The 23683-nt window shown below is 33.9% G+C and overlaps 1 protein-coding gene across 3 annotated transcripts in view; it reads right to left on the bottom strand.

Moving 5' to 3' along the window:
• PPP4R4 (protein phosphatase 4 regulatory subunit 4) overlaps positions 1–23683 on the bottom strand; it is a 72576-nt gene that overhangs the window by 2588 nt on the left and 46305 nt on the right. The window contains exons 9-25 of one of the 3 annotated variants that reach the window (XM_035327453.1): positions 23233–23355; positions 20494–20663; positions 19369–19488; positions 17397–17474; positions 15714–15800; positions 14291–14473; positions 11626–11731; positions 10688–10835; positions 8321–8465; positions 7415–7456; positions 7249–7323; positions 4653–4728; positions 4145–4225; positions 3721–3814; positions 3222–3292; positions 2455–2602; positions 2311–2345 (exon numbers count right to left, since the gene is read on the bottom strand). In XM_035327453.1, the coding sequence (XP_035183344.1) occupies positions 2339–2345; positions 2455–2602; positions 3222–3292; positions 3721–3814; positions 4145–4225; positions 4653–4728; positions 7249–7323; positions 7415–7456; positions 8321–8465; positions 10688–10835; positions 11626–11731; positions 14291–14473; positions 15714–15800; positions 17397–17474; positions 19369–19488; positions 20494–20663; positions 23233–23355 (1754 nt within the window). In that variant the 3' untranslated portion in view covers positions 2311–2338. The remainder of the gene's footprint in view (positions 1–2310; positions 2346–2454; positions 2603–3221; positions 3293–3720; positions 3815–4144; positions 4226–4652; positions 4729–7248; positions 7324–7414; positions 7457–8320; positions 8466–10687; positions 10836–11625; positions 11732–14290; positions 14474–15713; positions 15801–17396; positions 17475–19368; positions 19489–20493; positions 20664–23232; positions 23356–23683) is intronic. The other 2 variants (XM_035327451.1, XM_035327454.1) reach the window with 2 other exon arrangements.

The raw sequence follows: 23683 nt of genomic DNA, 5'->3' as shown, positions 1-23683 counted from the left end.
AGAAATTGAAGGTACCGTACAATAAACATAATACTAACTTGAGAGATGTGTTCTCCCATAAGAACACAATATTAAAATTCACATTCAGAGCCAAATGTAGGCCATCCAAAGCGTACTCTTCTTTCTCCAAAGATCTTTTTCTTCCCCTTGTATATCCTCTTGGCTTCTGACACTATGCAGTTTAGGGACTTTCTAAACCAGAGAAAGCATCCAGATCATTCTGTATAATCAGATACCTACTTTCAAGTAGTTTAAGATATTCATTTGGGTATGGCACACTGACACTTGAAGCCAGGTTTCCTAAATTCCATTTTCCTGCCTGAAGTCAAAGGTATAGGCTGCTCTGTTGTGGGTCTTTTTCTCCCCCTTTGTATTCAAACAAAATATATTCGTTTTATTTTAAGTTACAAATAGCAAAAAAAACTTTGAAATTTGAAAATTTTTTATAAGATGTGAAAAAATGTCTAATTAATCTTAGTATCAAACTGTTTTGTGAATACTAATCAATTTTCAAAAAATCTGTGCAACATGAATGAGTAATTGGAATTTTTACAATGGCTGCTAGAAAAGTCACAATGTGTAAACTATTATTCCAGTTTTAAGGAGAGGGAGCAAAGGAATACATTGATTAGTGTAAAAGAACACAAGTTTTTGAAGACCTAATTGTTCTAAGTAGGTAGCATTGTATGTCATTTTATGTGTTCAAGGCATGTCTCATTTACTTACACAGATAGCTGAAAATGATCAGCACATCTACTAATCTAACCGCTTAGTATGCAATCAGGCACTTTGAAATAAGCGAGTACTTAATGACTACCTATCAAAAGTAAGCACTGTGTGGAGTTATTTAAGAGAATGCATTAGGCTCTGGCAAAGACAGGAACAGAGTGCAATTTGACTTGGCATCTTAAAGTACTTCTGCTGTGAAAGCACTGACTCAACATAAAGTGTCCACTTTCATTCAGTACTCACTGTCCAACTTTTTCTACAAAGAAAAAGCAGCTTAAGAAACAATAGGTCACTATGCAAGCTTGATTTTGTTCCAGAATAAATTTATCTTGTACAAAAAAGGTGGTAAAATTCTAGTTGAGACAGAGCAAGAGATTGTATCGTAATGTATACAAGTAGACAAATGCAAGCTGTTCAGAGAACATTTCTGACATCTGTTAAACTTTTGAGTGATTTATTTTACAATTAAATAATTGTTTATACTCATCTCTGAGTAAAGTGTGGAGGGGATGTCTTGATTTTTTTTAAGGAACCTGAAAATATTGAAGTGGAAAAATATGAGTTCATACAGGTGCTTATTTAAGTCACTAGAAAGCGTGATATCACTATTGTTTCCTCTTTGTATCTGGCAAACTAGTGTCAGGTCTCTTCTCTTCCTTATCTGGCCAAGCATCCATATCTCAGTTCCATTATTTTTGTCCAGCAAGACATAGCCTCAGATTCTGTACTCTCCTTGGTCTCTCCTACCTTTCAGACTTCCAAGTACCAGCCTGCATTTCCCCATCCTTTTCAACTAGCTTTAATTTCTATTACACTCAAGTATTTTTTTTTCCCAAATAACTTCACTTTTGTCCTATATCTGGCTCCTATCCTTTCTATCCTTTCTCCATCCTGCTTTGGCTCAGCAAGCAAATCTCTGATGGAAAACCAAGGTCTGTTTGAGCACCTAAAATTACAGCTAGTCAAATGACAGTAATTAAGAACTATGAACTATTCTGTAAAAGGAATCTGCAGGGAATTAGCTACTAAAATCTACGGAAGTTTGACCAAGTAAGTACACATCACAGAGATTTTCTAAGAAAAATGTTACAATTTTATCAAAGGACCAAAGAAATTCATCTTTCATTTTGTTTCTTCAAAATGTTGAACAGTTCAGGCTGTCATTTACAGAAAACCAGCCTGAGGAAGATGCCTAGGATTGAGGCTTTTTTTTTTTTTTTTTTTTTTTTTTTTTACCTAAATGATTAACATAAGGCAAAGAAGGCAGCCTTAATAACAACCAGCATTACCAGATCATCAAAACTCTCTAAAAATCTTTGGATAGTAACACATGAACATATACAAACACATAAAAAGAAGGAAGAGGAACAATTAGACACATACATTCTATTTCTCTAACTACAGGCAGCTAAATCACAGTGACTATAGTTATTATATATCAAATGCATTAACCTTCACTTTGTCTCAATCCACCCTCCCCATATCACACCAGCTGAATGCAAACATGTGCAGAGCAAACAATGAGAAAGACTAATTAAAAGGGAATGTACAGCATTTGAAAGCATTTGTAATTGCACAAACCACATTTCTATCCTGCTGGTTTTGTATTTCAAAATCTGGGTTAAAAAAGTATCATAAATATAGGTTTAATTTTTCAGGGCTCTTTTGCACTCCCTTTGAAGATGTTACCAATAAACTTGGCCTAACCTCTTGTCAACCACTTACATGCTCATCTTTCGGGACTGACTCTCTTTATTTCCATTGTTCTTTTGGTCAGCTGAATTAAAGGAGTTGCGAGAAGTTGTGAGAGAGGAACTGGAAGGGAAGGTAGCATTCCCACTATTACCAGTGGTACGAGTCCGGAATGTATCATCTGAAATAAAGAGCTGTGGGTTAGACAAAGAATTTTGTCGGAAAAAAAATACAAAGAGAACGATCAGAATGAGACATTTTTCCTACAGCAATAACTGGATATTTTATATTTCAAAGGATTAACTTTCTGTATGTGAATGGTTTCAATTTAACAATTCTTTAAGTATGAAAAAAAACATACTAGCTAATTATCTAGTAGTGAACAGAAAAAGACAGGTTCCTCCTGAAAGCATTCTAAACTAATAATCCAAACTCTTCAACTGCAAATGGAGAGAGAAGCATTTCCAGATAGTGGTTTCTCTCACCCAGTTCAGTAGAACTTGTACACAATATGCCTTTGCTCACATAAGATGGAAATGCCAAATTCATGTTTATTTTTACTACTTTTAACTGTAACATTAAATGCACATGAAGAAAAATATAAATAAATAAAAATCAGAAAAATAGACCAACTAGACTAGCACTTAGTAAGTGCTCAAACATAATGGATATATATTGTTTCTATGGATATCTATTGTTCTTTGGGAAGACAGTATCTTTCAGTATGCCTGTTTGACAGGGCCCAGAAACTCATCACCCTCACAAAACCAAATGTAAATATAAAGTAATAACCTACTTACCAGTAAAGGATAACATACAACTCTTCCCCATTCCTGATACTGAAGATGTATATCCTGTAGCAGAGCTTTTACTTAAATAACAAACAAAACAAAACAAAATTGCTTATTATTCTTCTCAATTGTATAATTTCCCATCCTACTCTTTGATAATATTTGAAGTAATTTCTGAGTTTATCTGAAAAAATTAAATGAGAAAGATATGCTAAATTTTTTTAGATATTAGATTAGATTATTAGATTTTAGATATAGCAGTTCATATTGAAAATAAATTTATATGTGATAAAAGGTGGCATATATGAACTTAAAAGGAATTCTCAAGAATTTGTAGACCTCAGTATGCCTTAAAATGAGGTTCAAAACTACATACCTTACCCAAGTAAACAGAAAGCTGAAAATTTAGGTCACAACTCAGTGAGCACATCACCACTTTTATAGATTAACATGCCTATAATTTCATTACAGCTATTTGTGAGGTAGCAATTAATATACAAAAAGATACTTAGGACACTTGTCTATGTTGCTGTATTTTGGATGTAGTGCTTGAGTACTGAAAGACTGGCTTCGAACCAACTTGGATTTCTTGTCTTCTTTGCCTAAAATTATAAGTAGCAACATTTTTAAATATAGAAATCATGCACTTATTTAGGAATTAAGAACACCTTTTAATATTATATTCTGTCAACCTATGGTAACTGAAAAACTGATATAAATACCTCAACAATTAATTGAAGTCGCCTATTATATACCAAAGAATAAAATAAAACCAAAAAGCATAGAAATTACACTCAATTCTAAGAATGGATTATTTTCCTATTTACCTAACTGAAACTCTGGCCCACAAAAACCAACAGCAGCTTTGCTGGTTTTTAACCTGCTTATATTAAACCAAAGCATTCTAGAAGAATTTTCTAAAGAATCTTCACCTGCTGATGTACCAGAAGAGTTCCCAGAAACAGAAAGGGTCATACTTTTTGCCAACACTGATGACGTTTTATTGTCTCTACCTGAAAAAAAAAAAAAAAAAAAAGCCTACTATAAATTACTTGTCTCTGTTTAATAGCCTTACCTTATCTAAAGAAAGAAAGCATAACATATTACAAGTCCTGTGGTAATAATATCTAATCCAGTGCTACTAATACTTTGGAAACACCACAGACAAGTTCTTACATTACATCCTAAAATGAAACATACTAGAGTCATGAATTTTATTAATAAAGCCAAAAGTCGTCTTGTTCTACTATCAGGTCAATTTTCTTAAGTATCTTTAGAAGCATACAGAAAATAACGACAACGAAAAATAGTTTTATTGTCACTTTCTAAAGTTCTGGTATTAACTGTATAAGCAGTGTCTCCTTTCTGCTTCTTTCTCTCCTACCTCTGTAAAAGTAGGAGCAATAAATGTACAAAGAATATGCACACAAATAAACTTACGCTTCTTTTCAAATATTTTATCATTAACATTTGTAGATCTTCCTTCACTTTGCTGCTTCTCTTTTTCAAGTTGTTCCTAAAAAATGAATAATTTACTGAGATGTTACTCAGTTAAAATAAAATAGTAATAATAACAACAACAAAAAAAAGAGCATTTGTTTTACAACTAGGCTGGACGTTTACAAAAAACGGCATGCTTCCAACTCACCAAAATAACGGTTAATTTCTACACTTTCCTACTATCACTGCAGAGCCTAATGAATATCCAGAGAACCAATTAAATAGTACAGAGTGAAATGAGAGTACATATGCTATATCCTATATAAAAATCATGCCAAAAATGTTGATTTTAATTATGAAAAAAACTCAGAGTTAAAGTTCTTGTTTCTAACATATTACTAAGATTATGCCTGGCTTTTTTTTTCTCCCCCCTTTCTTTTGAAAAAGTTCAAAGGATATAGAAATTGACTGTTGCCAATGGAAAACTGTGGTGCTATGCATAAATGCTCTGATAATAGAACATGCACAAAATACTAGATGTGGCTAAAGGACGCAAAGATACAGGACTGTCTGCAATTGAGGATATTATCAATTCAAACATCAATGAAAATATTTTTTCTCAAACAGTAAGGTGTGTCACATAGGCTTAAACTTTTAAAAGACCAAAAATTAACATCTAAAGTTGATAGCCTTTATTAAAACCAATATTACAGTTCTTCAATTTTAGGGATTTTGTTTTTTTGCCTTTCTGTAATATTAGCTAGCCTTAGAATATCTTCTGAGAGCACATCCAAAGACAGAAGAGTTAACTCAGATATATCAACAATTTGAAGCCAACACTTGTCTCGAGATTCTTGGTGAATAGGTATCACTTCATCTTCAAAAACCTATCTAATATATTAGTTTCTTTTCTGAGCTATATTCATAATAAAAAGTGCTAAGTGAACCTAAACTATTCTACACTTTTCTTCCACTTCACTCTAATTACTACCCAAGTTAAAAAAAAAAGAAAAAAAAAAAAGAAGAAAAAAAAGAGGTAATTAATTCAGGTCAAGGTTGCTGGAATATAGTTTCTACTAAGTCATTTTCTAAAATTAAGGAATCTTCTTAATAAACATATTAAATGATATTAAAAATTGTAGCAGTCAGATACATCTAACTGGGTCCAGTAACTCCTCATCTATTCAGGACAGTGACATGCCACAGTTTTCTGTGTACACCTCTGATTCTTCAAAAGTATGCCACTCAAAATATGCTCAAAAAGACCTCTGTGATACAGAAGGTATGTCCATATCCATGTCATACATCATAGAAATACAGGCACTCTTCTGATGTCTAGCTGTAGAAACATGGTAAAAATAAATCTTATGAAACACTACAACACAGGGCTCACTAGAGGCTATTTTGCCATATCCACAAATTCCTTCCACTATAAAAAACAGTAATCATATCAACCTAAAACCTGCTAAAGCTAAGATCAAGTTTTCTACTAAGATCAAGTGTACATAATGAATATGCATCCTAAGAACAAATGGTTGAACCATGGGCGCAAGATAATGGGAAGTGGCAGGATGCACATGAGACAGATACCATATAATTGAGAAAATTAACTGCCCAAGAGAAAGCCTGTAGTACCTATTGATATCAAAGTGGGCCACAAACACAGGCTCTGTAACTATCCTGCAGAGGAATCACGGAAAATTTTTGTACAGTCTTGAACCTGTACTCGTTCACTACAGAGTTCTATTGCAAGAAGTCAGAGGAACTGTGCTAACCAAACCTGGCCTTTTCTAAAGCCTCAGGTTCCTAGCTTTGCACACACCGGGCTGCAGAGAAGGCAACAGAATGGAGGACTATAGTCCTTGAAAGTCATTTATCCGAGGTTCTGTGAAGATTTAGTAGGCTATGTGGTGAAGTGCCTGATGCAGCCTTTGCTTACAGCCATGACAGACATATCATAAACGTTTTTCTTAGTTGGAAAAGCATTCTGCAGACTTCTCTTCCAAATCCTAGGTATCTTGTAGCTGATTTTGTTCCTTATAACCTACACTAAGGCTCCCTCCTGCAAGGCTACAGATGTCAATGGCCTTTCTTGCCTTCTTTCTGGCTAACAGGAAAGCCTGTAACACACACAACACACTGATTCTTCCTTCGGGGTCCTTACCACAAAATAAACTATAACATTAACTTCTTAGCTTGTGGAGGCTGTATGTGAATTCTGAGGTGTTTCATTCACCTGAAAAACTGCAAAGCTCCCTTAAAAGAGTTCAAATGTGTATCAAAGCACTTGAGACTTTAGAACTACAGAGGTGTTGTATGTGAATATTTATTAAGCAATTCCAGTTTGCCTTTCTAACTGACACGGTAAACTTTAGGTAGCAAAGAAAAGGAAGATCTTGTTATATTTTACATAGTTTATGCTATTTTGAAGGATTTAATCCTAGTGTAAAGGGTAAAATGAAATCACACACAGATTATAAACCTACCACATTCTTCTGTAATATGCACTTCCCCTACCGTACAACTATTGCCTCAATCATATTTAGCTACAAACCATTAGAAATAGGAAAAGACAGGTTGTACTGATAAAATATACCATTTCCAAAAGGAGATGTTCTTGTCTCTCTTTTTCTTGGTCCAATAAATCATTTTCGTAAAATCTTTTCTGAAACTTCAAAATAAAATCAATAAAAATAAAAAATCACTACATGAAAATGGGAATTAGAAGCATTTGGTAAATATGAAAACTAGTAAGTACTTACAGCATCTAAAGAGATATCCATTCTGTCCAATTCTAACACTGTCTATAAAGAAAATCAAAATATTATTTATCCTTACTCAACAGCAAGCCACACTTTTAACTCAAAAGCTGTGGAGATAGGAAAGCTTAGAATAGCAGTATTCAAAATGAAACAAGCCTTTTCTCCTTAAGCACTTGAAGTCTAGGCTTGTATTTTTGTGCTACAAATGCTTAAAGTCAGAAACTGCCAGAGAGTATTCTCAAAGCACTGCTAAGTCTCACAGTGAAGGACTAATAGACCACCTATATGCAACTCAGAATACACCTGAGGAGAGCTTGGAAGCATGACGGGCTGGAATATGGACCTAGAATCTAAGAATGAACAAATGAACAAGCCAGGGTTCTAGGCAGGTGTTTATCCAATCCCTTCTGCAGACTGGCCCTGTAAGGTAGCCGCCTCCTTTAGCTACTTCACAGCTTCTTTGAGATTGAGCATGAACATGCCTCAGGAGATTAATGTTTTGTGAATGTTCACATCCCAGAGGTATTGTAACATCTGAAACTACTGCAAATGCTTTCTCTTTATATTTTAAAATAAATAAATTAGCTAGATACCTCTAACTCAAAGACTTTTGATCATTTCTACTAGGGTTACACTAGTCCTATCTGGAGACATAAGCTATTTTCTCCACAAACAGTCATTGAGCCAAAATCCTTTATCTAGAAAATAACTGCAAAGTAAGTAACCAAGGAAAAAACAACTCTTAAATTTGACAGAATGAAATATATTACAACATCTTTTAGTTGTCCATTATAATAAAACACCTATAGGTTTTTTTTTCTCCTGCTTCTATACTAAGAGACTCAACAGAAAGCCTAACTTTGATCATCTTAACTTTTAATAACCCCAACATGAAATACTGCTTACTCTTTTCACAATAGTCAGGACATCTTTGTCTTTCTCTTGACACAAAAGTTTCCGTATAGATAACTCCAACTGCTGAAGCAAATGTTTATCACTGGGAATCTTCAGAGTAGATTTAACTTTTGGCAACAAATAGCACAGCTTCATTCTATCAAAAAATAATAAGAATGATAATTCATCTTTTGATGCAGAATTTAATAAACTATTGATTTTTGACTTGCATGCTGCTATTTGACTTTAGAAAAAATAAATTATTTGAAGATAAAGGATGTAATTAGTAGGTGTAATTATTCAGAAGTGATTTCTGTTTATGGGTTGTCTCCAGACATACTGTGACATTTTCAAAAAAATTCTCCAGAGATTGGGACCACAGACGCATATTTGAAGCTCAACAGATTTATTTTTTTTAATCTTAAAAGATAAGCAGACCTCTCGATTTTCAAAATGACCTACATGCCTAGCAGAAGCTGTGAGCTGCTATAGTGATTGAGGATGCAATTTTAAAGGCAGTAAATTAAGGGAGAAACATTATTCATACAAAATATCCAAGAACATAAGCTTCAAACTTAAACAGCTCTGACACTCTACGGATGCATTTTTATCTGTTACTACAGTGCCCTTGTGTAATTCAAGTTTGGCTACTTTCAAACTGAATGCAATAAAGCACTTAGATGAACTTAACCTTGTCGCTTCTGTACTAAGGACCAAAGTAATTATCAGCCTTAATCTCTAGATACTGTTTCTAAACTGGTTATACAAAAAATGTATGCATTCCTTTTTCTATCATTAAAATCAAAATGCTCTACATATTATTTAAAAAGTATTTAATACATTTAAGAACAGAAAAAAAAATCTGCATTTGATCAGGCTGTAATAGCATATAATAGTGAATAGTTTTAAACTAAAAGAATAGATTTTTAAAAATCAAGACTGTGATATTCTCTGCTGTTCTCAGATTCCACTGGCTTGTGATCAGAAACAATCCTGTGTCAGAGATGATAGCTTTGTGATGAACAGCATTCTAAAGATTTTTCTTATATGAATTTCTCTCATGTTTTTATACTTTATACTTTCAAAATATTTTAACCCTCAAAACTTCCCATTATAAAGAACTACATCACTCAGTAGAAAATTGGAATATCATCTCCCTAATTTTTTTTTCTTTATTTTTTTTTTCCCCTTTTTTAACATCAAGAGGTAAGGTCTAGTTCTGACTTTTAAAATTCACTCCACAACAGACTGTGCATTCCTTTAAAAAAAATGTTAGGGAACAGTCCAGCAAAGAATTATGCCAAAAACATAGTAAATTGATTACAAGTCAATTAAGGTTTCCATTAAATTTTAATATTGTATCAGTAGAGCTTTCAATTGAAATGTGTTTAAAAAGCAATAGATTACATAAGATTATACACAAGGTGGGTTTTGTTGTTTTTTTTTTAATTGTAATCACCTTAACACAAGAACGTGAAACATGAATGTCAATCAATATGCACAAAATGACTTAGTTTTTAGGTCTGGGAACCTGCTGACCTAACATGTAGTAGTTATACTAAACACAAGGTCTATTTAAACACTGTTTTGCTTGGCAATAAACTGTATTAGTGAACTTTACTGAATAGATATATGTACGTTCAAACTGTGCTTACATAAACCTCTATGAAACATTAGTATTAGATACTTAGACATATTAAGGATGACAACATGATTTGTATAAATCAGCAAAGTTAAAAATCACACAAAATACATGACAAAAACAAACCACCAAAGTAACAACTTTCTTATTGGTAATAACTACTGAACTGTCTGGCTGATTTGTTCAGGGAAGAAAAGAAAGGCTCTATAAAAATAAAAACAAAAAAGCACTGTAAGAAAATGAGTAACGTACTAAATCCCCCTAGATTTTTCTTTTCTTTTTCAATTAACCTTAACAATGAAGTAGAACATTTACTCATAAGGAAAAACTTACGCTAACTGCAAAACTTTGACCACTGAAAGAATTACTCATGTTTAGCTTTACGTTTTATGTTGAAATTGATGGAAATTAATGGAGACTGCTAGGTTCCACTTGTGTCCCTAGACCCATGAAACAGATTACTTTTTTCTCACCTACCAGCGTTTCTTTTAGCTTCATGTTCTTTTTCACTCCCAGTACCTGACACTTTTGATCAGTTCCCAAACACTCAGAGTGCTTCTGAGGTTTTTTGACATCATGCCCATAAGTCCTCTACACCTTTAGAACTGGTCGTGCTGAAGGCACTGTACCTTCTTCTTCAAGCCTCATTATTTAAACAAGACATAAAAATAATCAGTATTTGTTAATACATGATTTATTTTTTCCCTGTACACTGCTACATACTCTTTGCACAGTACCTCACATTTGCCACTGGGTCATGTGTAAGTTCAAGCACAGGCAGAAAGAAGTATTTACAGAAGAATGACTTTGAAAAGAGTTCCATAATGAATTCACAAGTATCTAAAAAACGAAGTCTGTTCCAATAACTTTTTCCTTGGCCCAGTTCTGAAAAATAATAATCCACAAATATTAGCTGTAAAGTTTTCATTGTTAGCTTTTCAAAGGTTAGCCTTTGACTCAAAGATGATAATCATGTTTGTCATAAGGCACACCTTCTCAGCCTAAATTCTTCCCATCAGGGAAACCCTCTGAAACCAGCGACCATTTCTGTCAGGGAGCACTTTTGTCAGATATCCAACCCATGCCTTTAATCATTCAGAAAAAAAAAAATATATCAGGTGAACTTCTTACTGGATTGAACAAAACCTGGCACGCCATTTAGATGATGTCAGAGCTGTATTAAAATTACTGTGTAAATATTTAAAAAATGTTAATGAGAACAATTCAACCTTCATAATTTATCTTTAGAACACATAACATAGGCGAGAATGTCAACTTACTCATGTGACTAACTCATTCAAAAATTAATTTCTGAGATTTATTCAACATTTCTTATGCTGAAGCCTTCAGAGAATTATACTTCTGTAGAGGAACCCTGCTTTGTGTATTGCAGCACCTACAACTAAATAATTTTGGATTCAAGAAGCAGGGTTGGAGGGGCCTTGGCATATCGGTTTCCCACATTGCCTCTCCTCAGTTCTTTTGCATAAGCTTCAGAGATATTCCTGAAGTATATATCCAAAGGATGTTTTGACTGGTGATAATGTGAGCAACTAAATGTCTAAGTATAGTCCCACCAATTATGGAAATTACACCGAATACATACATAACCATAAATAGATCTTCAGCCAATACTAACTCACATCTTTAAGTAATCAAGGAAAAATTATCTTACGTTCAATCAGTTTCTGAATAACCTCATGCCTCTGTTCTTGTTTGCGATTATAACGTAAATAAACACAGAGAGTTCGAGCAGCTGCTTTTTGGACTGGCAGGACATTCTTGAAAGAAAGAAAAGAAATACAGTTAAACATACCTGAAGGAATAATATAACCAAAAAATGTATAAAAATCAAGAAGTAGAATAAATAGCTAAAAGTTAGTCCAACTTTATAAATTTTGATATAATTGTCCCATCCCTGTAAGTGTTAAAGGACAGGCTGGATGGGGCTTTGAGCAAACTAATCTAGTGGGTGGCATCCCTGCCCGTGGCAGGGGTGATGGAACTGCATGACCTTTAAGGTCCCTTCCAACCCAAATGGTTCTGTGATTCTATGATCAATTGAGAATGTACATATCAGACTTGCAGAATGAAAAACATCAAATATTGCCGTACACATTTTTACTTGGTAAATCAAAGCTGAAGAGGTACGATTAAAATTTTAGATTGTGTTGAAATTGTTTATGAATCCAAGCCAAAAAATAAAGTAGGCCAAAAGCTTTGAAAGAGATTAAATGTTCTCAAACCCAATGATAACTGATGTTTATGAGGTTAAATTCAGGGATTTCCAAAATCTTGACTTTTCCAAGTCAATATGACTTCTTACCCTTTAATATCACATAATTGGCATTACTAAGTACTGGGCTCTTCTTTTTCTCAAAGTGAAATGTTATCAAACTTGTATTTTCTTTTCTTGCAATATAACCCCATCATACTTCTTTCAATTCAAGATTAACAGACATTGAAAAACATTTCATGATTGTTCAATTTAATTAGAAATATAGTGTTCACCAGGGCTCAGTACTGGGCCCAGTTCTCTTAGATATTCTTATCAATTATCTGGACAAGGAGATCAAGTGCACCCTCAGTAAGTTCCCACATGACACCAAGTTGAACAGCAGTGTTGATCTGCTCAAGGGTAGGAGGCTCTACAGAGGGATCTGAATAGGCTGGACCGATGGTCTGAAACAGAGTATGAGGTTCAGCAAGGCCAAGGACCAGGTTGTGCACTTAGGGCACAACAAACCCATGCAATGCTACAGGCTGGGAAAGAGTGGCTGGAAAGCTGCCAGTGGGAAAGGGACCTGGGGGTGTTGGTTGGCAGTCAGCTGAAAATGAGCCAGCAGAGTGTTCAGGTGGCCAAGAACACCAGCAGCATCCTGGCTTGTATCAGGAATAGCATGGCCAGCAGGAACAGGGAGGTGATCAGTCAGTCCCCTGTACTCAGCTCTGGTGAGGCTGCACCTCAAGTATTGTGTTCAGTTTTGGGCCCCTCACTACAAGAAGGACATCAAAATGCTGGAGCGTGTCCAAAGAAGGGCAACAAAGCTGGTGAAGGGTCTAGAGAAAAAATCTTATGAGGAGCAGCTGAGGGTGCTGGGGTTGTGTAGCCTGAAGAAAAGGAGGCTCAGGGGAGATCTTACCATGCCCTACAACTAACTTAAAGGAGGAAATAGCAAGGTGGGGATTGGGCTCTGCTCCCAAGGACCAAGTGGTAAGACAAGAGGAAATGGCCTTAAATTGCACCAGAGGAGGTTAAAGTTAGATGCAAGGAAAAATTTCTTCACTGAAATGATTGTGAACTATTGGAACAGGCTGCCCAGGGAAGTAGTTGAACCACCATCCTTGGAGGTCTTCAAAAGACATGTAGATGTGGAGCTTAGTGACACAGTTTAGTGGTGCCCTTGGCAGGGGTAGGTTAGACGTTGGTCTAGAATGATCTGAGACGTCTTTTCCAGCCTATATGATATGATAGTCCTTTAATATTTTTATTACTTTTTATAACCCAATTTTTTCTCAAGTTGAATAGATACATGGTTGGCATAACCATGAATAGATACATGGTTGGCATTTTTAGGTGCAACTACTTGCAAAATTCTTTTTTGCCTAGAAATTTGGTCCTGAAATGTTTAAACATCCGTATGTTTCTATCAAGCACAATTTATTATGTACCATTTTGTCTTAATTTCATTTCCCATAAAGCACTGTCTCCCTACATTGAGAAGAAAGACCATAATTTACTGCAGAAAATACCAGCCTGCCAAGGAGAATGAGAGAAGAATAGGAATATTAGTCAACTCAAATACAATTCCTGTGAAGCCCGGCAACAGACTATGCTTTTCATGACAGAGCTGTCATGTAAAAATGTAGATTATTTCGTGTCTATCTGCAATTGTAGTTATGTCTGTTATGCAAAATCAGACTGGTGGAGGTTATGCCAATGTAGAATATTAATTATACACTTTTTGATTCAAATATCACAGGAAAAAACAAAGAGATAGCACCTTTGTTTAATGATTTTAACGTGTATCTCAGAGGAAAGTGTTTTGATTTACCTAGAAACAAACTGGTAACAAGCACTAAGGGAGGAAAGAAGAGTTGAGGGAGTGGAAGTTGATAATCTGTCAATACAAATTTTGCTACTCAAACTGGGGGAAAAGAGTTCTTGGAGCACTTTTTTTCAATCTTACAGGAAATAAAACAGCCTGATATACTATATGCAATGAGAAATACTACTTTAAGATTAATGTTTAAATAGTGCTACATATAGCAAATATCTAGTAATAATTGTTCTAAATACCATAAGCAAATGAAAAACAACAGGAAAGAGATGGGCTCACATTTGTCAAAATGATTGTCAACATTCTGTGAAGAAAACGGTAATAAATCTGATCACTTGATATGATATGAGGCAGACATGCATATTTTTGTAGTAACTTCTCATGAGTTCTCCACTTCAATGAAGTTGCAGCTCTCTGTTCTGCTGTTGTTAATGCAGGAATCAAGTCAGGAATAGAGAGTAACTAGAAATAAAAATATAAATATAAAAATATAAACATAATTTCATATCTTCTACCTGCATGATATGTTACAAGGCTTAAAAACAAAGCACAACCACGTGAGGAGGAAAGAAATTTTAAGCAGCCAATTAATTGCTCTAGGCAAACAGGATCAGCTATACTGTGACCATTGCCAGGAGGTGTTAGTCTAAGTTTTTCTTAAAAAAATCTGATCAGGATTACACTACCTCTTCTACACAGTAAATTCCATGGTTAACTACTCAGAAAGCTATTCCAGTAACTAGCTAAATACACCTTCAGTTCCAACCCCTTCTCCTGACAATGAAAACCTCTTTGTAATATCCTTTTACAGGTATGAAGACAATTATGACAGTCCTCTTTGTCTTTTCTTCTTTAAACCAAATAAATCCCCTTTTCCTCCTAGACTCTTAAACTTTGCAGTTACTTTTCTCAGTTTCCTACTTCATTTTGGAAGCAATTGTACACTTCATCTCAGTAGAAGGCAAGGACTTTATAGCGGTCACTTTCTCTTTTGCACTAAGCAAAGTGAAATACACTGCCACACTTGACTTGGCACTTGTTACATGTTGTATGCATTTACAGTTACAAACATCTGATAAACTTTAAATAATAGTTTCAACTTTTGTATATAAAATAAAAAAATACATTCTCTATTCAATTAGCTCAAAACAGCATCTTGAAGCAGCAGATACTTTTTATGTTCCATTTTTCAGGTGAGGAGTCACTGAATAAACCATCACCCAGAGCCACATAAAATTAAATTAAATAAGCAAAGTTGAGAAGTAAATTTAGATTTCCCAAGTCCTAATTCAGACTCCCTCCTCCCTAAAACAGACTCCCTCCAACCATGTCTAAAAATGGTAACTATTGGTAGTTGCAACATCAATATACCAAAGAAGTAGGTATTAACAATCACTCTTTCAGTGTGAATCCAATTTTTAGCTTTGTCAGTTTTGATTCGACTTAATGACTGTTTCAAAATCTGATCTATTTCGTCAAATCTGTGGTTAATTAGATAAAGACCATGGGAAAAAAAAATACAGTAAGTCTAATCTTTATTTATTTATTAAAGTTTAAAAATAAAAATAATAAAAAGCCAGAAGCTCTCTTTCTCCAGAGCAGAAGCTAATCATGAAAACCTTATTATACTATTAATGAAATAACTTTGTTACCAGCTTCATTTAAATTTAGAAAATAGATTGAAAAACATAGTATTGCATACCTTGCTTTCTGATCCACTGTTTTCTCCTCCATTAGTCGTCATTAGTTCAAGGATTTCAGGAAGGTGGCCTACTAGTGCATCTAACACCTATTTAAAGAAAGGTTGCATGAATGAGGTTTGTAAATTAACTCCAGTCAATTTTTATCTCTCACAACTATATCCCTTCTATGTTACTGCTGTTCTGTCACACCAACGTAAAGATAGAAAAAAAAAAAAAGAATGAGGTACAACTTATTTGTACTGATGAAGCTTGGTCTGGGATTTAAAACTGATGTTTTAATATAGTAATATAAGTATTATAGGATTCATTTTAGGAAAACAGAATTATAGCTTTGATTTATACCAATACCACAGTCAGTGCTTTCTAAAATATTCACAGTATACAATACTTAAAAAGGAAAATTCATTCATAAGAAAGATCTGCATTTCATAGAGAGTTAAGTAACAGCCTAGACAAACATTAAGAAATGTATTTTGGATATTTTCTGTCTGAATCCTAAAAGCAGCCTTTCCTCTAACTGGCATTGATAAATCACAGAATCACAGAATTTCTAGGTTGGAAGAGACCTCAAGATCATCAAGTCCAACCTCTGACCTAACACTAACAGTCCCCACTAAACCATATCCCTAAGCTCTACAATTAGAACAGAATTAGAAAATTCTGAACAAATTATAACAGAATATTTAGCCTTTATTAATAGAATAACCTTACATTCAAAGGTTGCTAGATTTGAAACTAGACTAGAAAATTATATCATTAAATATTACTTGGTACCAGTTCTGACTGTTATAGTTTGTAACACTGGATATTTTTATTAGTTCAATATAATTAGGATAATTTTTCAAAATTACCAGCTGCTTCTGAGTCTCAACTTTCAGGTATTCAACTTGAGAAATCTTTTAAGATTGGTCAAAATTTCATAAGCTAAAAGTAGTTCTATGAATACTTTTAATTCCCTTGAAAATGCCTAACAAAGGATACCAAAAGGAGCACCTCAAAGCAAAATTATTTTTTCCATGCCATATCCAAAGTTCCTATACAGAAAAAAATGTATCAAGTATTGGAATAACTGGTACAAGAGGAAACAGCAGTTTTGTCTCAAACAAAGACCTTTTTCAATCCAAATGTTTTGCTACAGTATCTGTTATACATACCTAAGTGACTCATGCTTTACATAGGTTGAAACTAAGGCACACTAAACTAAACCATCTCAAGAAAATCCAGAAATTCTGTACCAGAGCTTGGACTAAAAACTTTTCTGCACGTGTTAATCTTTGAACCATAGACAACTTCATCTCCTCTTCAATGGAAGAAATGTAAATAAAAGAAAGCAAAAACCTGGAATGCTATCAACAAGTATCTTGACACAGTAGCAAAACCAAATATTTCCACAGAATTTGTAAGATAATAAACAATAAAACAATCAATAAAATATTTAGAATGAATATTTTTAAAGTTACTGAATTCAGCGTGGGTTAACTGAATTCAAACACCTTCCTATTTTCCTCCTTTTTATTCACAGAAGGCTTGCTTTATTCACATCTTTATGAAGTGTCTGTGAAACAGAAGTAAAAGCTACAGATTATTTCAAGCAGTTACTGTCTTATTGCAGAGTTATTAAACGTCAAGATAATGTGCCTCAATATAACAAACAAAATAAAGTTCCAATAAAAGTATATTACCTCCAGTGACTCATCTTGTAATAGCGTAACCAGTTCCTTATGAATTGTATACACACCAGAATTTAAAAGTTTAGCAACCTCAAAAAAAAACGAACAAACAAAAAACAGTGAGATAGCAAGATAAACCATACTCTAATTCCACGGTACTGCAAGAATTATGCTGCATGTGCTTACTTTTCATCAACCATGAGGGGATGCGAAACATTTTTTTAATATCAGCCTTCTAAAGTTATGTACTTTCCTGTTGATCACATTAAAATTATGCTTATATAAAGAATATGAAACAAGAAACACACCTATTACCTAACCATGAAACATGCTTTAAGAATAAACTCTATTTCATTTTCCAAAAAAAAAAAAAATAATTTAGGACTGCATTGCAAGGCTATAAAAAAAAAATCATTCTGGAATATTCAAATATCAAACTTCGTGATCCATATAAGTGTAAACAGTCAGCTATATAATTTACAAAAGATAAAATATAAAAACTGGCTGAGGCTGTTTTGCACTTCAAGGTTCCCCAAAATAAGAAGTTTTCACTCCTTCATTATTTGTCTTGTTTTTCCTGTGATAAGCCACATATAGATTTCTAAAAAACACCGAAAGTCCATCTCCAAACTGTTAAAAAAGTCTTATAAAAATATGATAAAAATCTGAGGAATGAGATTTTTGCCATACAGAATACTTAGACAATGATTTTTAATGGCTTTCTGTTTGTATAAACAACAAATAGAGCTAAGAGCTTACTTCCAATTAAGATTAAGCTTTAAGGAAATGGTTTCTGGAGGTCACTGAAATATATATACATATATCCAGCTACCAGTGAATGCCATAAAATACTTACATCTGCCTGTCATGTGGTTGCTTAGCTATGGTTTTAAAAATACATCAACCAGCACTAAATGTACATTCAAGACTAAGGTGTAACTTTACAGATTTTTCTTAATGAGCTAAAATACTTTACATATATTCAGACAGAACCTTAAAAGTGTTATATATCTGACATTAAACATGCAGAATGGTATGCTAACTTAATAATTTCAACAATTAACTGGATTATCATTCATTAAGGCAAGGCATCAACAGGCATGGAGAGGTGGAAATCCATCTTCCTTAATATTGTGGAAATAAAGCCACCTTAGCTTCATAGAATGTATGATTCTATGATTCATTTATTTCCCTACTAGTGATTTAAATGCTTTCAGCAAGCTGCTTAGCTTATCATTTTCCCCAGCTACATAATGGCATAACAGGCTAGTTTGAGGACTTAAATACAAAGATTCTAAGTAAAACACTACAAAAACCTTGAAGACTTCCAATATGGATTACTACAATCAGGAGAGAGCACACATTTTTCTTCTGGAATTCACTCCATATAGCTAATAGTATTTATGCAGTTCAAGAATTTTTTGAACTTTTATGAAAATAATGTACTGGAACTTTTGTAAACTGAGTGGCATAATAAAAACGCATTGGCTTTTAGATCTGCATAAATTTCCAAGTAGTTTCATACGAAATTTGAGCATTGAACCTAGTCTTGATATACATAAATATTCTACACAGAATGGCAGCATAGTAGCACACTGTACAGTTCTAAAGAAGTTTTTCTGGACCAAAGTGGCAAGCTTCTTTCTCCTGTGCCTCTCACAATAGCATTCAAAACATTCAAATATTCCAATTACTGCAATTGCTTATGTTTGCAGTACTAGACCAGTTTTTTTCCAGCTTTTGATTCTTAAAAGCTCACCTCACAATAAACTATTGTAGTCTAATGTCACACAACTTAAATACACTAATATGTATACAGGCTATAATTATGTTTTGTAAGGGACTGAACACTTTTGACAAACTAATTTTAACAAGTTTTTTCAAATCTTTTTCTTTGTGTTTAACAGTCATAAATGTAACTTTAAAGAACAAAACATAAACCAAAAAACAGGTAAGTACTAACAAAGAAGTTTTGTAGACTTACTTCATAGAAGCTTATGGCCATGGTGTATCTGACAGGAACTTCAGGGTCATGACAAAGGCAGAAGAATATAGAATATAGTTCTAAATGAAAGTTCTTTGGATCCACAAAAACTATCATGGCCTACAGAAAAATAAAGTCTCTAATTAACTGTATTACTAAAGGGCTACACTATCAGAGAAGAAAACACTGAATTACAACCAGCAAGACACTTGGAGAAAACAGGTTGTGATTTCAAAGACAAAGTGTGGTATTTTTGATGGTTGTGTCAAAACACAGGCATCAGACAAGTTAAAGACTTAAGGACTAACTGGATTTACAGATCTTCCAGATGTGCTGGAGGCTCTTCTGTGAAGACAGGGATTGAAAACACAAGGTATAAAACCTCAGTTTTATACATCATGTTAACGTTTTTGTGATCTAGTGGAAGCTGCAATTGGAGACCTCAGAACATTTTAATGAGCGAAAAAACAAGCATCTGAATTTCAGTGTAATTGTGTGTGTACATACCTTGCTTTTGCTCAAATAAACCAACAGATTTATACCTACATACTTGCTGTTTGTCTATAAAAAGTAGAATAAAAATAACTGTCTACTGGCTCTTGGTGCTATCTTATTTTCTTTATAAATGCAGAATGTCAAAATACAAAATAGATTCAGAAAATCATGAGTGGTAAATTTAAATACCTCTTACAAACTAGAAAATCCTTTTTGTATTCAGGCAGGAACTTATCTCAAATATGAATCTAAATATTCAGACAATCTTCAAGTCCCTGCAATGTCATGACACATTAAAAAAAAAAAAAAAAAAAAATGAAAACCTAGCCTTGGATGGTTTGAAAGAAGCTACTCTGTTTCACAGTCCAGAGACCAGAAATCTCTTGGAACAGCACTCTCTCAGACAAAATTTTCTGACAGTTTACTAAGAATCTGAAAAGAGGAATCTTTCCTGGTAACTCTTTTGAACAACCTCTACTTTAAGTCATAATCTTGAAGTTTCCAGGGGAGAGCTGGAATCTAGCTAAAATGTGTAACTGTTGGCAATAATATCTCTACCCTTCTCGTGGTTCTACTTAGTAAACAACATACATGATACAACTTAGTTAACTTCAAATTAATGTTACTTACTGGAAAATTGTAAGCACAGTTCTTCCTCACTGAAATATACTTCTTTTCCTGTTCCAGAGTTTGAAGTTGTAGTTGATTATCATTGTGTCCATTTTCCTGCTGCAAACCCAGTGTGGAAAGCTTCTTATAAAATTCCAAAAACCGTAAGTGCTGCTCAGGAGTAAAAATGCCTCAAAAATAAATAAATAGTAAATAAATAAAAAATTAACGAAGCTTGCTTTTCTCATTTCAAATGCTATTAATAATGTCCCAAAATCATTTACAAACCTTTCAAACTTGCCAAGTTTAATCTACCCTCCCTCCTTGAGCCTAGTGCAGTATCATCATTATGAATTATACAGTTAAAGTGTTTACAGAAAAATGTAATAGCTGTAACAGAGTGAATCTTAATTTCTGTTTATATCATTTTTGATATAGTTTTTTAAGATCAGGACTGTGTATATATTTGTTTGTTCCATTCACATTGGTTTAATTTTTATTAAATATTTAAATCTTTATGGAACTCAGTCACATGAACACTGCTTGCCTCCAGAAAGTAGAAAAATTGGGCCACCTTGCAACAGATAGTGAAGAGGTATAAGAACAAAATTAGAAAACAAAACAAGCTGGAATGCAACTAGCAAGATGACTTCAAAAAATTAAGAGGTCATTTCATAAGTATGCATTTCTAAGGGAATGATCAAGGAAGGGCTGATTTTTCTAATCAAGGGAGACAGAAGAGAAAAAAGATTGATACCAAGAGGTTGAAATACTTAATGCTTTTATCCTCTTTTTCAAACTTCACTAGTATAATCAGGCTCAGTACAATTAATGACTGACAAAGGTGCCAGCTTCAAGTAGAGAAGAAAAAGGTCAGTGAATACTTAAACCATGACAGACGTTTTCAAAATGTGCAAGGTCAGATGTCCTTCAGTCCACTATGCAAGAATATTAGAATTACCAGTTGCTGAAATCTTACCAAAGTGTCATCAAACTGGAAAAGAGATGAAGTGGTACTGATATCTAACAGTGAGAGGGGAAAGAACAAGCCATATAATTATAGATCACTCAGATTAACTTCATGTTTTTGAAAAAAATTAAAAAAAAATAAATCACAAAATCTACTTTTAAACACTGAAAAGGAATCAAGAAAATGAGCAATAGCCAACAGGGCAAAGGAAAGCTTATCAAACTGATTCCATTTCCTTCTAATACTGGATAAGACCTGTGAATACAAAAAATACAGTGGACGGCATGTGTGTTGACAGTTTCATAAGCAAAAATACGGGATCAGGAAATAGAGATGAAAATCAATAAAGCAGCTTCAAAACTGCTTGAAAAAGCAGTTAAGAGAGTTACCAAATGGTTTGCTCTCAAAATGGAGAAATGTATGAAGAAAGGCCTATCCTTGTTCTGGTACTATTCAAAATTTTTACTTTTTTGGACGTTGCATTACAGAATATGCTTATTAAATATTCTGACATCAACCTAGAAGGGATACTGTTATTCCTTCAGAAGATAGCCTTAGAATTTAAAATGATCTTCAGAAACTGGACTTATGCTATTAAAACTTTAGGCCATTATTCCATTAGGACAGTGGTAAGGTATCATGCTTAGCCAGGTATGTCAAGAAAGAGAAAGATAACTAGACGACAGTTTTATAAAAATTAAAAAAAAAAAAAATAGAAAAAAAAAAGAGCTACTTCTGTTCATAGGCTGCACTTGAACAAATAGTGTCTAACTATTGCAAACTATTGTAAAAAAAAAAAAAAAAAAAAGGCTATTTTTCACAGTTAAAAATGTAAAAAGCAATTTAGCTTGCAAGACACATGAAATAGGCCTTCCACTTTGTCTGCTCTACTAGGGCATAGCACTTCAGGAAAAACGGGAACCAGTCAGATGGCATTCAGAGGAGAAAAGAGATCACAAAGTCAGTCAACCTTAAGAAGACAGGGAAGACATGATAAAAACAAGATGGACTCTGCTAGCTCCGCATTTCCGTAAACAACACTTAGGCCCTGTGGAAAAGTCCTTTCAAGTTATTTGCAGTGAAGCAACTGTCACTTTGATAGTGTCTAACCTGATCATAAAGGATCATTTTAAAGATCTGTAAGAAATACCAAAGGGCTTAAGAACCTAGGGGAAAATTCTCTGTCATTTAAAACTGTGTTCTACCCCTTCCCAGGTAAGCTCTGCGTAAAGAGTCAAGGGTGGGCAGAATGATCAAAGAAAGATCTGGTGTGCTCAAATGCTAAGGTACAGAAAACAGGAATTGGGTACAGATTTGGCTTCAGCTGCAGCTGGGAATCTGTATGGTATTAGATCTCCTTTCTCCCTTGAAACTCCTTACGGGCTATGCAGAAAAGATACCAAGCACAAAAGTGAACATACAAAGTTAGCATCATACTGTGCTGTCAAAGGTTTCTAGTTTCAAACATTCAGTCACTCAACTCCGATGTTCCAGAATACCCAGAAAGTGTCAAAAAATAATAAAATAATAAAACCAGTCAAATCAATAAATAAAAGCCATTATGTTTCCACTTCTGTCCCTGTCTAAACATAAAAGAACAATAACCAAATGGACATCTTAAGAGAAAAATCACAAAACCCAATATTTAGGCAACAGATGATTTCAGACTTTTAGTGCCATATTTGCTATTATTTCATCTCATATATTCAAATCTGGATATTTTCTAAGTGCTTCAAATTTTTTGCCCTTCCCTTAATCTTAAAATATTTTTACAGAATATTAAATCATACCATATAATCCATTGCACAGTTTCCCTAAATGAAAAGACAAAGAAACTAGGATAGATTCATCTGCTTTGAAGGACTTTTCACAGAACGATTTCACTAAGGGGAGCACGGTTTGACTCCTATCATCTGTAAAACAAAAGACATTTTTAAAGTTAGACATTTGTTATCAAACATCTAAAAAGACCACATAGAGTGGACTTCTAAAATAAGTTATGAAAAATGTAATTTAACACGCTTAGGAATCTTTTTGGCAGTCACTTACTGAGGCAGTAAATAGGAGGTAAAAGAAAGCGATGAGCACTACCATAACAGAAGTCCTGATTTTTAATACCTTACCTGTTTTCTGTCTTTGTGCATTTATAAGGAAAGGGCACTCACCACTAAAAGACAGGACAAAGAATACACGAACAGCTACTAACTTCTTTGTTCACAAGGAATACAGGGAGATAAAGAA

This window comes from Oxyura jamaicensis, chromosome 5 (assembly GCF_011077185.1).
Source record: "Oxyura jamaicensis isolate SHBP4307 breed ruddy duck chromosome 5, BPBGC_Ojam_1.0, whole genome shotgun sequence".
Lineage (NCBI taxonomy): Eukaryota > Metazoa > Chordata > Aves > Anseriformes > Anatidae > Oxyura > Oxyura jamaicensis.
The sequence above is the reverse complement of the archived record's forward strand: the minus strand, read 5'-3'. Positions and strand labels throughout refer to the sequence as shown.